General features: G+C 46.7%; 1 protein-coding gene and 1 pseudogene across 2 annotated transcripts; both read right to left on the bottom strand.

Moving 5' to 3' along the window:
• Positions 1-667: 667 nt before the first annotated feature.
• On the bottom strand, positions 668-2,088 carry LOC311119205 (potassium voltage-gated channel subfamily E member 4-like; annotated as a pseudogene). Its single transcript, XR_014615737.1, has 2 exons — positions 1,836-2,088; positions 668-1,594 (listed from the first exon to the last, which is right to left on the bottom strand). The product of XR_014615737.1 is annotated as a potassium voltage-gated channel subfamily E member 4-like (transcript).
• Positions 2,089-3,522: 1,434 nt separating this feature from the next.
• LOC311119204 (fatty acid CoA ligase Acsl3-like) lies at positions 3,523-16,130 on the bottom strand. The gene is made up of 7 exons (XM_084193937.1): positions 15,927-16,130; positions 15,557-15,729; positions 14,308-14,382; positions 8,169-8,357; positions 7,244-7,358; positions 7,008-7,165; positions 3,523-6,813 (listed from the first exon to the last, which is right to left on the bottom strand). Exons 1-7 carry the CDS (start codon positions 16,058-16,060, stop codon positions 6,656-6,658), a joined length of 1,002 nt encoding a protein of 333 aa, XP_084050063.1. The 5' UTR covers positions 16,061-16,130; the 3' UTR covers positions 3,523-6,655.
• Positions 16,131-18,062: the final 1,932 nt, after the last annotated feature.

The following is an 18,062-nucleotide window of genomic DNA, read 5'->3' as shown; positions in this document are numbered from 1 at the left end:
GGTTTGGCATGTTGTCAATGGAGTGAGTTGTGAGCATTATGGCCTGCAGCGGGGCTGATATGGTATGGTGTGTGGGTGGGTGGGAGCCTGAGAGGGGGATGGGCTGTAGTTGCGTTGTCGCCACCGATTAGGAGAAATCCCAGCATTCTCCGGGCTCGTTTCCCAGGATTCCTATCGGATGGGAAGGTCTCCAGTGGGTGGGATGGTTTGGCCTAATCTTACCGTATGATGACATGTCAGATATAGGTTGCTGATTCGAATCTCAGAGCCAACTAGGGGAAAGATCTGTCAATGTGCCCTTGAGCATGGTACTTAACCCTGATTGCTCCTTTAAGTGGCTCTGGATAAGAGTGTCTGCTAATTGTGCTAAATGACTTAAATGTAAATAGGTCAAAATAAATAATCAGCTAACTGCCTGAAAAAAATAGCTTCTTATTCGATCAATTAGTATGCCAACACTTCAGAACAAATAAGACAATGCAAGGACAGGATGGTAAACCCCACGTTATGCTGATTCTACTGAAATGACTGGTGTGCCTCAGCAACAGGTGGTGTAAAACTACTGCAGCACTGCCCCCTTTTGGAGAAAACTAGATTTTGCAACCTCCCTTTGATTTAAAAAAGAGGATAAACTTTTTTCAACATAAAAACATTTATTTCCCTAGAAGAGAAGAGAAGAACCATATCTCTTAAATAGAGCAGGATTTTTTTCAACAGAGCTTTGTTTTTTTCTCTTCCATTTACACAACAACCCCAAGTAAACCTACATAAACATTATTAACACCGCACAGTGAAATCATTAGGCTACATCATAAGAGGGTTTCGTTACAGAAAATATATTTCAAGTGGGTTCCAGGTACGTTTCAATGCTCAGAACCGGATGGTTAGAGAGCACTTGTTCCATATGTCGAGCTAAACTTTACCAGTCATTAATATCTCAACTTAATTCCTATATGACGTAGAGGGATGGAAAGTCTACCGTTTTTTTTGCGTTTATTTCCCCTCTCATCATCTGTTCTGAGCGTCACAGGTCCTCTCGGAGTATCTGTATCTCGGCCGAGTCGTCGCTGTTGTCAGTAGAGCTGCCCTTCAGGGTCTCATCCGGCCCTCCGGTCTCGCTGTCCGACTCCTCCTCGATGGCAAAGCGCACGTCGGCGGAGGAGCACAGTGAACGGACACTGCTTTGCTCAATGGAGAACAGGGCGCAGGCCAGAGGGGAGCTTAGGACCCTTCCTTCATAGAAGTCCTGGCTCCCCGCCGAGAAGGGAAGCGACACCTGGAAGGAGGGCATGGTGATACTGTGCTTCTTTTGCAGCGCGCCCCATTCCCTCTGCTCCTCCTCGTGCACCAGGCGCGTAAAAACGTTCGACCTTCTCTTCTCCCGCCTTTTGGAGCGAACATAGCCCAGCATTATACCAACGAGGAAGACCCCATAGAAGGAGATTACTATGAAAATGTACACGTATGCGTTGCCATCGCTTTTGTCCGTTTGGGACGCACTATTAGCCCTCTGCAGGGGAAGAACTTGGGGCGTTGTGAAGTTGTCTGACCTCTCCATCCTCAGTGGAGTTTATGAGGTGGACTGAAAAGTTTCCTGTAAAAACAGAAAAATTACAGAGGTTATGATCTTGATTCTTTACCCACACTTTTACGCACATCTTTACACACACTTTCACGCACACCTTTAAGCACACCATTCCTCAATTGCAGGCTATAAGAATTATTTGATTAAGCTTATAAAAGTATGCCTATTTTGCCAAATTAAACTTGTATAAGACATAACTTAGTGAACAATGGCATATTGTTACTAATGATGCACTACTTATCCAATTTACCGAGCAACAGAGCTGTGGAACATGTGGACCCAGCTGTATGATCCGTGTCCTCGTGAGCCTCTCGAATTTAACAGGATATCCAAGTGCATGGGAATATTTATATAGCTACCTTGGGATGTCACCCATCACGTGAGTGTTCTGTAGTCGAGAGGCAAGTTTTGGCCCAATGTCAAATTTCGGAGTGGACACTGCCCAGACTAAAATGTGACAAACAATGATTATCAGATTTTGAAACGCTATGTTCCAATTCTGTTAAGTTACTAAACTGGTTTAGCCTTTTCTGACAAAATACAATATTTAACGGCTGTTATATAATTTATCCAAAATCATCTTCAATCGACATGCATTCATGTGAGTTTATGGGTGAACAATGCATCAACTCTTGCACACAAATCCTGACATTACAATAGTGCAACTCCTAGTAAGCAAAATGAAGTTGGGTTCATTTTAGGTTCTGAATGAAAGGTAAAAATACGTCTTTTCCAGAAGTTTAAAAGACATATTTTCAGGATGTTGAAAATATGTATTTTCTGGATATTTAAAAGAACGCTTTTCCAGACATTGAAAATAAGTATTTTCTGGATGCTGAATTTACATATTTTCCGGACTTGTTGAAATCAGATTCATTTTCGGTTCTGAATGAAAGATGAAAATTCATATTTACCAGACTTTGAAAATATGTGTTTTCCGGACATTGAAAATACTTATTTCCCAATCAGGTTCATTTTCGATTCTGAATGAAATTTGAAAATACTTTTTTGGTCATTGATTCTATGGCCAAATTTCAACTGCACATACATTGTCAATGAAGTAAGCATTATATCACAATAATACTTTTTTTATCCATTTAATATTGGGAAGAGGAGCCAACTGAAGATTGCAACATGTATTATTGCTCCATCTGTCACATGCACTTATGTTAGATTTTTCATAAACTTGAAAACTGTCAGCGATGATGTTCAAAGTAGTCCAACCTACACAATAAACTGCTTCAACTACAATAACATTATCAGTAACGGTTACATAAATATATTTTTCTTGCTATGATTGTGATATGTTGTTTATATATCTTAGTTGAGTGCACTGACTGTAAGTCGCTTTGGACAAGAGCGTCTGCTGAATGACCAAAATGCAAACGTTTGAGGTCCGCCCCCAAACAAGTACACATTTCGTCCCGGACCAAATCTGAACCATGTTTTGGCCAAATCCAGGCCGGATCGGACCGGACCAAATCTGAACCAAACATAGATTTGGCTGGTTCAGATTTGGTCCGGTCCAGACCAAAAATACGTCCAAAAGACGTTGATCCGTGATTAGTGGGATATTACTACACATTCACCTACATGTTAAATGTTCTTATTACAGATCATTAAACAGAGTTTAACCACTTAAGCAACACATTGTCTAGGATAGTGCTAACGGGAAGGGTTGGGACATTTTTGCCTCAAAAAGTAGTCAATGACGAATGACGATGGTGGGCACAATTGTTTCATTTGATTAGCCTGGACCCTTTTCAAAGAGTTCGCTCTTACAGCTCAAACAGAACTTTCTCACGCAGTCATCATCATCATAACCACCTAACAGTGTGTCACCAATCACTGCTTTATTATGGGTCTAATTGTAATGGACGACATAATGGACAACAGCCTAATTTCTCAATTTGCACTCAAATAACTCAGGACACCACTGATAGACCAAACACAATCTTTATTTACTTCTTCATGTAATAATTTCCAAGGCAAATTACTAATAAATACAATTGGTGCTCTTATGTTACAAGGCAGATTCCACAGACAAACTGGGAGATGAGTAACAAAACGGGTCTATATTATAAAGCTACAATAGATTTAACATAGAGACTTTACATATTCATTTTTCAGTGATCACTGCCCCTCATATACCGTATGTACAGTATACAGGAAAACATCAGAAAGGCATGTTCTTCTGGGTTACAGTAACACATACTGTCAAGAAACTATATTTTACATTACTGTGTACAGCATTGTTATTAAAATATTTCCTATGTGTAGTTATCCACTTGAAATCACAAGAAAAGGCAACAGGTGTCATGTGTGGAATGATGTTCTACAGAGCAATGTTTGTACCATTCAGGAAAGCTTGAGGCCATCTTTTGCTGTGGTGTATCACATTCAACAACATACAAGGAATGGTCTTTTCAAGTGCGAGAGCGCGCGTGCGCACACACACAAATAAATGCTGAAGCTGTGCTCTTAACTAAATTATCTAAATTCTCAACTGTTGTACTGAAGTGTTTTGTGTGCATCTCTTCTTGCCATCGGCCAAGTAATCCCACCTTAGTTTGGTCCAAATGTTATATTATCATATTGCACACTGTCTACGCCAAGCATGGCAGTGGTTCTACAATGACAGCTCTTACATTAGTAAGTGAATGTGTGGTTCATGTAAGTGCACACCTATAACAGAGTACAAATATGTTTTCTACCACTGAAAGAAAATGGTATTCACCAATCTACATATTTCTTACAAACATTATGAGTTTATGACTAGAGTATTATTAACTGGAATAAGAGTATTATTAACTGGCATTAGAGTAGTATTAACTGGTATTAACATAAATAATAACAATAATATGAATGATAGAGTACTGAAAATACATACACTACATGGCCAAAAGTATGTGGACATCCCTTCAAATTAGTAGTTTCGGCTATTTCAGCCACACCCGTTGCTGACAGGTGTATAAAATCGAGCACACAGCCATGCAATCTCAATAGACAAACATTGGCAGTAGAATGGCACCGTCATAGGGATGCCACCTTTCCAACAAGTCAGTTCGTCCTGCAAATTTCTGCCCTGCTAGAGCTGCCAATGGTGGAGGAATAATGGTCTGGGGCTGTTTTTCAGGGTTCGGGCTAGGCCCCTTAGCTCCAGTGAAGGGAAATCTTAACACTACAGCGTACAATGACATTCTAGATGATTCTGTGCTTCCAACTTTGTGGCAACAGTTTGGGGAAGGCCCTTTCCTGTTTCAGCATGACAATGCCCCCGTGCACATAGCGAGGTCCATACAGAAATGGTTTGTCGAGATAGGTGTGGACTGACCTGCACAGAGCCCTGACCTCAACCCCATTGATCACCTTTGGGATGAATTGGAACGCAGACCACGAGCCAGGCCCCTGCAGTAATGTTCCAACATCTAGTGGAAAGCCTTCCCAGAAGGGTGGAGGCTGTTATAGCAGCAAAGGGGTGACCAACTCCATATTAATGCCCATGATTTTGGAAAGAGATGTTCGACGAGCAGGTGTCCACATACATTTGGACATGTAGTGTATATTCACCTCAAAATGTTTCGTTTTTCTTCTAGGGGCAGAGACTCAACATTTCAGTGCCCTAGCCACAACCCACATTTCCCCAAGGGGATAATAAAGTCATTATCTTATCTTATCTTAGTCTCTCTGAACCTTCTGTTGACTTCGTGCTTGTAGGATCAGACGGGCAGAGGGGAATATAATGGAAATCACAGTGCTAAAGCCTCACTTAGCAGGAAAAACAGGATCAACAAAACACAACAACCACAACAAAAAGAAACGAGGACAGCTAGTTGCTTCCTGTCCTGCAGGAAATAAGAATAGTCTACGGGCAGAACTAGGTTCTGAAATAAATCAGAGAATAAGCAATGGAAAAACCTGGATTCAGGAACAGGGCTGAGAATTAGCCAATGAGGAGCCCTGGATTTGGAACTTGGACAGATAATCAGCCAATGAGGAGTCTAGACTAACGTGGACAGAATCACAGAATTAAAGGAGAAAAACAAATACTTAAACAACAGCTATTCATTGAAATGTTACTTGCACTCTACAGGCTCTCATGGCTTAGCATTCCTGACACCCTCAGACAGAAGGGCATTGGGGTTAAAACAATGTTTTCCAACCAACCTGAGCTTGTGCTTCAACAACGGTCAGACAGACATTTACAATTTTAGTCATTTAGCAGACGCTCTTATCCAGAGCGGCTTACAGTAGTGAGTACATACATTTTCATTGGTACTGGTCCTCTGTGGGAATCAAACCCACAACCCCGGTGTTGCAAGTGCCATGCTCTACCAACTGAGCCACATGGGACCACTACCAGACATGAGCTCAACAGGCAACAGAAAATGTGCTGTTTCTCCTCCAGTTCTCCTCCTTGTCACACACACACACACACACACACACACACACACACACACACACACACACACACACACACACACACACACACACACACACACACACACACACACACACACACACACACACACACACACACACACACACACACACACGCGCGCACACAGAGCTCAACTGGCTCCACAGGCAACATGACCTTACCTGGCCTGTCTCATAACTCACATCTGGAGGAAAATCATCTCCAAAGAGGGCAAGAAGTGGAATGAACATGGAGATATTAGGGTGTTCCAACAACACCCCTTACTTACTCTCACCTAACTAATCATTCTCTCCAACATTCTTCAGGGCTAGGCTATTGTCTATTGATTAGAATTTTTAAGCAAAGCCATTTCATTGAATAAAGGAACAGTAGAAATATTGCAACAACACAGCCTCCTCTCTTTGATATCGCTATTTCTCTCCCTCTATCTCTCTCAATCTGTTTCTCTATCTATCTCTCTCTCTCTGTCTATCTTTTTTGGTCTCATGAGAACAAAGTAGATTAAAGTAATTTGAGTGCTTCTGGGGGCTCGTCCGGGATGGTGGTCGGGTGGGGATAGGAGGACGGAGCTGGGAGGCTTGAGGCAGATGCTGGCTCTGTGCTTGGAGAGGTTCTGGTCTGGTCTGGTCCTATTTCCCGCCGTACATTCTCTCGATGTCGTCCTGGTACTTGCTCTTCAGCTGCTGGCGTTTGAGCTTGAAGGCGTCAGTCACCAGGCCCGTCTCGGGGGTCCAGGGGTCGGGACTCAGACGGATCTTACGGGGGATCTCAAACCGCTCCAGCTGGGCTGCAAAGACAGACAAGAAGAGGAAATGCATCACAACTCCAGTCAGAGATATAACCAAAGCAACCACCAAAAGGAATGGATGGCAAAAGTAGAGCTTCAACCTGACTATAACCTGTATCTACTACTACCACTACCATCTATCTATAAAGTCCCTCTCCTCTCGCTCCAAGGTCTGATGACCTTTGACCTCTCACCTGATAGGGCGGCCTCAGTGATGACCTGCAGGACCACCTCCTCCATGGCAGTGTTGTTACACAGCTCCTCCCACGAGCCCCGGATACGATACTGCTCCGCTAGCGACAGCAGATGCTTCTGATTGGGCACCACAAAGCCAATCACGTACATCTCATCGCTGAAGAGAGATAACGGTTAAGAAGACACCACCATGTCTCTGTTTTTTTTTTACATAGACTGATTCATACACACACACCTGTTGGCGTAGGCACAGATGTTGTCTATAAGGGGGCAGTTCTTCAGCATGGCCTCCACCTTCCCCAGAGACACATACTCTCCAGCCTGGAGCTTAACCAGGTCCTTCTTACGATCTGTAGACACAGGAACACACTGTCACACTGTGTGTGTGTGGAGGGGGGGAGGGACTGGAGGAGAAAAATCACATTTTCCATTGCACTGTAAATCTTTACAGACAGATGTAGACAACAGGGAAAAGAAAGGGGGATACCTAGTCAGTTGTACAACTGAATGCATTCAACTGAAATGTGTCTTCCGCATTTAACCCAACCCCTCTGAATCAGAGAGGTGCAGGGGGCTGCCTTAATCGACATCCACGTCATCGGCGCCCGGGGAACAGTGGGTTAACTGCCTTGCTCAGGGGCAGAACGACAGAGCAGTAGAATTTCTTCAGTCTAAAGTAAACATGGCTCAAGAGGAATTCTCAGAAGTGAGGTGGAATTGGGAAATAGTTGTTCTTGGGAGCTGCCCTGCTAGACTGATGGAAGAACGTAGGGGCATAGGTTATTTAGAAGGGTTTCAGTGGTTCTGGGCATGATGTTGATGTGGTGTGCTGACATAAGCGGTATCAGGGAGTTTATTTACATACTACTGTATATGGACACCAGAGAGGCTGGTGGGAGGAGCTAGAGGAGGATGGGCTCAATGTGTTTGACTCCGTTGCATTGATTCCATTCCAGCCATTAGAATGAGCCCATCCTCTTATAGCTCCTCCCACCAGCCTCCTTTGATGGACATGCCCAAATGTAAATGTTTATCTTAGCAAATATGAACCTGGGTGCATAACCATTGTGAAAGGGAACACTTTGGAATAGAGTAGATGTCTCTTTATTCAGAAACCGAGAATGAGGACATTCAGAAGAGGTGTTAGCCCTGCTCCTCACCAATGATCTTGAGGCATCCATCAGGATGGACCTCTCCTATGTCTCCTGTACAGAACCAGCGCTGGCCGTTGTCGTCCACAAAGAAGTCCTGGTTCTTGGCCTCGTTCTTGTAGTAACCCATGGTAACGTTGGGCCCGCCAATCAGGATCTCGCCTCGTGGGTTGGGCGTGTCTGTGCTGTGGTAGCAACCTGGAGGACAGAGCAGGGGAGGAAATAAAGACCAATAGATATCAGTGGAGTAGACGGACACAGAAATATAGAGAGTAGAGTGTACTGTTAATACAGAGGAAACACAGAGTGGATAAAATACAGACAGCATGTCCTATTTCTGCGGTCCAAACTAGGATAGAGTAAACTAGATTAGATAAGATGATTGGCACAGAATAGACCATGTACAGTCGCTTCAGAAAGTATTCACAACCCTCGACTTATTCCACATTTTGTTGTGTTACAGCTTGAATTTGGATTTAAATAGATGAAATAGATGTTGTGTCACTGGCCTACAGACAATAGCCCATAATGTCAAAGTGGAATTATGTTTTTAGACATTTTTACAAATTAATTAAGAATGAAAAGCTGAAATGTCTTGATTCAATAAGTATTCAACCCCTTTGTTATGGCAAGCCTTAATAATAAGTTCAGGAGTAAAAATGTGCATAACAAGTCACATTATAAGTTGCATGGACTCTGTGTGCAATAACAGTGTTTAACATGATTTTTGAATGACAACCTCATCTCTGTATGCATCCTGTTTGCAAAAAGGCACTTAAGTAATAATGTGGCAAATAAATTAACATTTGGTCCTGAAAACAAAGCATTATGTTTGGGGCAAATCCAACACAACAAATCACTGAGTACCTCTCTTCATATTTTCAAGCATGGTGGTGGCTGCATCATGTTATGGGTTTGCTTGTCATTGGCAAGGACTAGGAAGTTTTTTAGGATAAAAAGAAACGGAATAGAGCTAAGCACAGGCAAATTCCTAGAGGAAAACCTGGTTCAGTCTGCTTTCCAACAGACACTGGGAGACAAATTCACCTTTTAGCAGGACAATAACCTACAACACAAGGCCAAATATACACTGGAGTTGCTTAATGGCAAGACTTGAAAATGGCTGTCTAGCAATGATCAACAACCAACTTGACAGAGCTTGAAGAATTTCTTAATGAATAATGTGCAAATATTGTACAATCCAGGTGTACAAAGCTCTTAGAGACTTACCCAGAAAGACTCACAGCTGTAATTGCTGCCAAAGGTGAATCTAACATGAAATAGTATCAAAATGTATGCACTCTGGATAAGAGCGTCTGCTAAAAGACTAAAATGTCAAATGTAACATGTATTGACTCAGCGGGTTGAATATTTATGTAATCATGATATATTAGTGTTTTCTTTTTCATTATATATATATTTTTATGTTAGAATTTTTCTTCCACATTGACATTACAGAGTATTTTGTGTAGATCGTTGACAAATCAATTTTAATCCCACCTTCTAACACAATGTCACGAGTTCAGCCGAGGCTGCTCCTCCTCCTTGCTCGGGCAGGCTTCGGCGTTCATCGTCACCGGAGTACTAGCTGCCACCGATCTATGTTTCTGTGTTCTACTTGTTTTGTCTTTATTGCACACACCTGGTTCCAATGTACGTTCATTTGTTTCCCAATTTTACCCTCTGGTTCTCTCATGGTGTTGTGCGTGATTGTTCGTTGTCTTGTTGTCATTTGCATTGTGAGTCGGTATTTTCTTCCCTGTGTGGAGGATATGTTTATTTACTTGTGATAAGTAAAGTACGTCGTTGACCAAGTTCTGTGTCCTGCGCCTGACTCCGTCCTACCGCTACACACTGACGCATGACAGAATCCCGCACCATTATGGAGTCTACAGGTACATCCATTCCTCCAGGATCGGTGGAGGAACGCATCCAGCAGCACTCGACCATGCTACAGACTCTTGGAACAGCCATGGATAGAGTGGTACAGACTATGGAGCGATGGGAGAGGGGGGGTTTCTACACTTCCTTCCACTACTATTCACTCCACACCGCTGTCCACCCCTTCACCACCTGGATCCAGTGGGATTCGGCTCTCGCTCCCGAGGGCATATGATGGAACAGCCGGGTGCCAGGGGTTTCTGCTCCAGGTGGAGCTCTACCTGGCGACCATCCACCCGGCTCCCTCGGGATACGAGAGCGTGTCCGCCCTCATCTCCTGTCTGTCGGGGAAAGCGCTCCAGTGGGCCAACGCTGAGTGGGGAGGTATAGACGCGGCATCGGTGCGCTATGAGGATTTCACCCGCCGTTTCCGGGCGGTATTTGATCATCCACTGGAGGGGAGAGCGGCGGGGGAACGGTTGTTCCACCTCAGACAGGGGAAGACGAGCGCACAGGACTTCGCACTGACTTCAGGACATTGGCAGCCAGCGCGGGATGGAATGAGAGGGCCCTGATCGACCATTACCAATGCAGCCTACGGGAGGACGTTCGTCGGGAGCTGACCTGCAGGGACACCACCCTTACCCTGGACCAGCTGGTAGATTTATCGATACAACTGGATAACCTGTTGGCCACCCGCGGACGTCCGGATCAGGGTCCGTCCAGTCCATTACCCAGCACTTCCGACCCTACACCGATGGAGCTTGGAGGTGCTGATCTAAGGGTGACCGGAAGGGGGGCTGTTTCCTGCACCAACTGTGACCGCAGAGGACACACTGCTGGTCGGTGCTGGAAAGGGTCCTCAGGGAGTCGAGGCAGCAGGCAGGGCACTGGTGGACCACTCCAGGTGAGTAGGCACCCTTCTCAGCCAGAGCTCCCTGTTGCGCACATGTGTGTTCATGTAGAATTTCCTGAGTTTTCCCCGCATTCCCAGCATAAGGCGCTCATAGATTCAGGCGCAGCTGGGAATTTTATGGACCGTCTATTTGCACATAGATTAGGGATCCCTATTGTGCCTGTTGATGTGCCCTTCCCTATCCATGCCTTAGATAGTCACCCTTTAGGGTCAGGCCTGATTAGGGAGGTCACAGCTCCACTCTGGATGAAAACGCAGGAGAGTCATGAGGAGAGAATTAGTCTCTTCCTGATCGATTCTCCTGCGTTTCCAGTGGTGTTGGGGCTTCCCTGGTTAGCCTCTCATGACCCCAATATTTCGTGGCAACAGAGGGCTCTCAAGGGATGGTCTCATCAGTGCTCGGGGAGGTGTGTAGGTGTTTCCGTAGGTGCAACTACGGTGGAGAGTCCAAACCAGGTCTCCACTATGCACATTCCTCCCGAATAAGCCTATTTGGCTCTCGCCTTCTGTAAAAGGAAGGCAACTCAATTACCACCCCATCGACAGGGGGATTGTGCAATAAATCTCTGGGAGGGCGCTGCACTTCCTCGGAGTCACGTGTATCCTCTGTCACAGGAAGAGACGGCGGCTATGGAAACATATGTCTCCGAATCTCTGGGACAGGGATACATTCGGCCTTCCACTTCCCCTGCCTCCTCGAGTTTCTTTTTTGTAAAGATGAAAGATGGAGGTTTTCGCCCGTACATTAACTATCGAGGTCTCAATCAGATAACGGTGAAGTACAGTTATCCACTACCTCTCATTGCTAGTATGACGGAGTCATTGCACAGGGCGCACTTCTTCACCAAATTGGATCTCAGGAGCGCGTACAACCTGGTGCGTATCCGGGAAGGGGATGAGTGGAAGACGGCATTTAGTACCACCTCTGGGTACTATGAGTACCTCGTCATGCCGTACGGGTTGATGAATGCTCCCTCAGTCTTCCAATCCTGTGTCGATGACATTTTCAGGGATCTGCACGGACAGGGTGTAGTGATGTATATAGATGATATTCTCATATACTCCGCTACACGAGCCGAGCATGTGTCCCTGGTGCGCAGGGTGCTTGGTCGACTGTTGGAACATGACCTGTACGTCAAGGCTGAGAAATGCCTGTTCTTTCAACAGTCCGTCTCCTTCTTAGGCTACCGCCTGTCCGCGTCCGGGGTGGAGAAGGAAAATGACCGCATTTCAGCCGTGCGTAATTGGCCGACTCCAACCACGGTTAAGGAAGTGCAGCGATTCTTAGGGTTTGCCAACTACTACCGGAGGTTTATCCGGGGCTTTGGTCAGGTAGCGGCTCCCATTACCTCCTTGCTGAAGGGGGGACCGGTGCGCCTGCAGTGGTCAGCTGAGGAGGACAAGGCTTTTGGTCACCTGAAGGCTCTGTTCACCTCGGCTCCCGTGCTGGCTCATCCTGATCCCTCCTTGGCATTCATAGTCGAGGTGGGCGCGTCCGAGGCTGGGATAGGAGCTGTATTGTCTCAGCGCTCGGGTACGCCACCAAAGCTCCGCCCCTGTGCTTTCTTCTCGAAGAAGCTCAGTCTGGCGGAGCGTAACTATGATGTGTGGGACCGGGAGCTGTTAGCTGTTGTTAAGGCTCTGAATGCGTGGAGACATTGGCTTGAGGGGGCAAAACACCCTTTCCTCATTTGGACTGACCACCGCAATCTGGAGTACATCCGGGCGGCGAAGAGACTGAACCCTCGCCAGGCAAGTTGGGCCATGTTTTTCACACGTTTTGTTTTCACCCTCTCGTACAGACCAGGTTCCCAGAATGCTAAGGCAGACGCTCTGTCCCGGCTGTATGACACAGAGGAGCGGTCCAGGGAGCCCACTCCCATACTTCCGGCTTCTTGTCTGGTGGCACCGGTGGTATGGGAGGTTGACGCAGACATCGAGCAGGCGTTACGCACGGAGCCCACTCCCCCGCAGTGTCCAGTGGGTGGTGTGTATGTTCCGTCTGATGTTCGCGATCTCCATTTCAGTGTGTACTAGGTTATCAGCCGGTCCTGCCACCATGGCATCAGAGCCAGATCGAGGCACCTGCGGTGGATGAATGGTTTCGGCGCTCGGAGGAGACCTGGAACGCTGCCCATGTATGCCTGCAACGGACTATCAGGCGACAGAAGGCGAGCGCCGACCGCCACCGCAGTGAGGCCCTGGTGTATGCACCGGGGGACCGGGTCTGGCTCTCGACCCGAAACCTGCCCCTTCACCTGCCCTGCCGGAAGCTGGGTCGGCGGTTTGTGGGGCCATTTAAAGTCCTGAGGAGATTGAACAAGGTTTGTTATAGGTTACAGCTCCCTCCTGATTACCGTATTAACCCCTCGTTCCATGTGTCTCTCCTCAGGCTGGTGGTAGCTGGTCCGCTCCAGGAGTCTGAGGTGCGGGAGGTCCCTCCGCCCCCATTGGACATCGAGGGGGCACCGGCGTACTCAGTCCGTTCCATCCTGGATTCGAGGTGTCGGGTGGGGGGCCTGCAGTATCTCGTGGAGTGGGAGGGGTACGGTCCGGAGGAACGGTGCTGGGTTCCTAGGAGGGACATCCTCGATCCCTCCCTGTTGAGGGATTTCCACCGAGGTCATCCGACTCGCCCTGCTCCGTGTCCTCCTGGCTGTCCCCGAGGCCGGTGTCGGCGCACGGCTCAAGGGGGGGGGTACTGTCACGAATTCAGCCAAGGCTGCTCCTCCTTGCTCGGGCAGGCTTCGGCGTTCGTCGTCACCGGAGTACTAGCTGCCACCAATCTTTGTTTCTGTGTTCTACTTGTTTTGTCTTTATTGCACACACCTGGTTCCAATGTACGTTAATTTGTTTCCCTATTTTACCCTCTGGTTCTCTCATGGTGTTGTGCGTGATTGTTTGTTGTCTTTTTGTCATTTGCATTGTGAGTCTGTATTTTCTTCCCTGCGTGGAGGATATGTTTATTTACTTGTGATAAGTAAAGTACGTCGTTGACCAAGTTCTGTGTCCTGCGCCTGACTCCGTCCTACCGCTACACACTGACAAAAACTGGACAAGGTGAAGGGGTGTGAATACTTTCTGAAGGCACTGTATGATGGAAAACTGTACAGAGGAAAGAGTTGTGTTCTGAATGACTTCCTTACCAGGTCATGGTGAATGCAGTTGAAATATGAGAGAGTGATTTTTCCCCTAAAACGCTGTCCATCTCTCACACTGACTAGGGCATGTGTGTAAATAATGTAGGATGGATTTGTAAACTATATGACATTGTTTTCGTAAGTGTGTGTGTGTGTGTGTGTGTGGAAAAAGAGACCCAGGGGTCCTCCTCCGTCTGTCTGTGTCACTCACCCTCCACCCAATCCTTGAGCTTGATTTCAGAACAAACGAGCGGTCCTCCAACTCGCCCCGTGCTGTAGTCCCACACTGGAACACACACACACACACACACACACACACACACACACACACCTCATCATCATCACAAACTGCAGTGACTGACCACTGTATAATACACAGCGGCACTGTTATGCTGAATGCTCCCCATCCGTTACCGTGGTAACCTAACCAAACCATGGTAACCCTGCCAGGGCCCTGCTCTACTGTCTCTCCTCCCTCCTACCCTATCCCATCCCTCTGTATCCACTACTCTCTCCTCCCTCCTACCCTATCCCATCCCTCTGTATCCACTACTCTCTCCTCCCTCCTACCCTATCCCATCCCTCTGTATCCACTACTCTCTCCTCCCTCCTACCCTATCCCATCCCTCTGTATCCACTACTGTCTCCTCCCTCCTACCCTATCCCATCCCTCTGTATCCACTACTGTCTCCTCCCTCCTACCCTATCCCATCCCTCTGTATCCACTACTCTCTCCTCCCTCCTACCCTATCCCTCTGTATCCACTACTCTCTCCTCCCTCCTACCCTATCCCATCCCTCTGTATCCACTACTGTCTCCTCCCTCCTACCCTATCCCTCTGTATCCACTACTCTCTCCTCCCTCCTACCCTATCCCATCCCTCTGTATCCACTACTGTCTCTCCTCCCTCCTACCCTATCCCTCTGTATCCACTACTCTCTCCTCCCTCCTACCCTATCCCATCCCTCTGTATCCACTACTGTCTCTCCTCCCTCTTACCCTATCCCATCCCTCTGTATCCACTACTGTCTCCTCCCTCCTACCCTATCCCATCCCTCTGTATCCACTACTCTCTCCTCCCTCCTACCCTATCCCATCCCTCTGTATCCACTACTGTCTCTCCTCCCTCCTACCCTATCCCATCCCTCTGTATCCACTACTGTCTCTCCTCCCTCCTACCCTATCCCTCTGTATCCACTACTCTCTCCTCCCTCCTACCCTATCCCATCCCTCTGTATCCACTACTGTCTCTCCTCCCTCTTACCCTATCCCATCCCTCTGTATCCACTACTGTCTCTCCTCCCTCTTACCCTATCCCTCTGTATCCACTACTCTCTCCTCCCTCCCATTTCTTTCATCCAAAAAACCCCTCCTTTCCTCACTCCTACTCCCCATCTCCCACCCTTTCTCTCCTTCTCTCCTTCTCTCCCCCCCTCCTACCCTATCCCCCTCTCTCTTACTCTCGCTGATGGTGCCAGCTCCGCACGTCTCAGTGAGGCCGTAGCCCTGGCCCACAGGGCAACAGAAGCACACGTTCATGAAGCGCTGGGTGGCGGCAGAGAGGGGCGCCCCGCCCGACAGCAGCACCCTGGTCTTCCCCCCCAGGAGGGACCGAACCTTCTTAAACACCAGGCTGGAGGGAGTGGAGGAGAGGGGAGGGGGAGCAGTTCAGTTAATCTGCAAGGAAATTCATGTTTACACTTCCTGGATTAACTGTGCTTCATTATGTTATTTGTTTTTGGATGAGGTTATGTGTGTGTAATCGATACAGTGTGAATATTTAAGGATGTGTGTGTGTGTGTGTGTGTGTACAGTAGTAGACTGACGTACTTGTCACACAGCGGTGTGCTGTGTCCTTTGGAGAGCTGCTCCAGCTTGTAGTTGTAGGCCAGAGTGAACAGAGTCCTCTGAGCACTGCTCATCTCCTCCACCTTGGTCATCACATTCTTATAGATACGATCCATTATCTCCTGTAGCACACAGAGAGAGAGAGAGAGAGAGAGAGAGAGAGAGAGAGAGAGAGAGAGAGAGAGAGAGAGAGAGAGAGAGAGAGAGAGAGAGAGAGAGAGAGAGAGAGAGAGAGAGAGAGAGAGAGAGAGAGAGAGAGAGAGAGAGAGAGAGAGAGAGAGAGAGAGAGAGAGAGAGAGAAAGGAGAAAGAAAGAAAGAAAGAAAGAAAGAAAAAGAAAGAAAGAAAGAAAAGAGGGGAGGAATTGAGAGATGGTGAGCAGAGACACATAAAGAGAGAAATAAAGAGGGGGAGTTGAGTTGGATGTATAAGAGAAGGTAGAAAATAGTGGGAGATGGAGATGGAGAGGCAAAGACAGGGACAGAAAGAGGAGGGGAAATAAGAAGAATGTGGTGGGTGTTCGGGTCAATAAGTTCTGGATCTGTCTGTATGTGGCCAAAGCACATTGCTTTACACTGTGTCTGTCTGCAGTCTTAATATGGGGCTTTGGTCCCAGGCCCAGACAGCAGATTCCTGACACCTCTCTGTCTGGAGGCCCAGTTCTGAGGAGCTATGTGAGCACAGAGATAACACATGGCGGGAGTGACATCAGCCAGTGTCTCTTCTCCATCTGCCCAGCAGATACTCTGTGTCCTGGGTATAAAACAAGACCAAGTCCCAGAACAATCATTTCAATATTTGAGGTCTTAGCTAGATGATATCTTAGATAGGTCTAAATTCAATCAATTCTGCAAAGATGCTCACAGATTCAGCAACTAGTAAAACATTCAGAATATACTGTGGTGTTTTGGGGAACAATCTGGTCAATATGAAACATATTCAGTGTTACAGTAAAACATAGAACGGGAATGCCCGACCTTCTAGCTGCCTGTGGGCATGGAAAACAGTGACCTCATCATTCCCAGAGAGATTGACATAGAGAGAAGGAGAGGAACCACTAAGTCATTCAGTTGTCCAGTTAGTTGTCCTTGGATCTCAGATTCCACTCTGCAGGAGATGATGGGAGTGATGCTATAATGTCTTAAAGATGGTACCAATGTCCGTGTGTGTATGTGTGTGTGTGTATGTATGTGTATGTGTGTGTGTGTGTGTGTGGGGACCCCACAAGAATAGTAAACAAACAAAAATTTGACCAACTGGGGACATTTTGTTAGTCCCCACAAGGTCAAATGCTATTTCTAGGGGGCTTAGGGTTAGGGTTAGAATTAGTGTTAGAATTACGTTAAGGGTTAGGGTTAGGAGCTAGTGTTAGTTTTAGGGTTAGGGTTAGGAGCTAGGGTTCGTTTTAGGGTTAGGGTTAGGGTTAAGATTAGGTTTTTGGGTTAAGGTTAGGGTAAGAGTACGGGTTAGGGTAAGAGTACGGGTTAGGGTTAGGGTAAGAGTACGGGTTAGGGTTAGGGTAAGAGTACAGGTTAAGGTTAGGGTAAGAGTACGGGTTAGGGTTAGGGTAAGAGTACGGGTTAGGGTTAGGGTAAGAGTACGGGTTAGGTTTAAGGGTTAGGGAAAATAGGATTTTGAATGGGACTGAATTGTGTGTCCCCACAAGGTTAGCTGTACAATACTGTGTGTATGTGTGTGTGTGACTTAGCACTGTCTGTTTCTTATTTACATGTTACATTTTAGTCATTTAGCAGACGCTCTTATCCAGAGTGACTTACAGTTAGTGAGTGCATACATTTTCATACTTATTGACATGGTGACTGTAGGGAGTTTGTCCAACCCCACTAAAACACAGAACACTTCGTTATTAAATTCATCAGTGAGTTCCAAAACTGGGCTCCAAGTTTCAATGGAGTAAAGGGCACAAACAACAAACAATAAAAACCAGCTGGTGGGTGTGAGAGTCTGTGTTTGTGTGCATGTTAGATAAAGTAGTGAGAGAGGAAGTTGACGTGGGACACATGCAGCCGGGTGTCACAGAGGAAACTACACACTGTAAACGGTGTGTGTGTGTGTGTGTGTGTGTGAGTGTGTGTGTGTTTGTCTATGATGGGGATAA

The sequence above is a fragment of the Coregonus lavaretus genome, assembly GCF_964263955.1.
Source record: "Coregonus lavaretus genome assembly, contig: HAP1_SCAFFOLD_8950, whole genome shotgun sequence".
In the NCBI taxonomy this organism is placed as follows: domain Eukaryota; kingdom Metazoa; phylum Chordata; class Actinopteri; order Salmoniformes; family Salmonidae; genus Coregonus; species Coregonus lavaretus.
The sequence above is the reverse complement of the archived record's forward strand: the minus strand, read 5'-3'. Positions and strand labels throughout refer to the sequence as shown.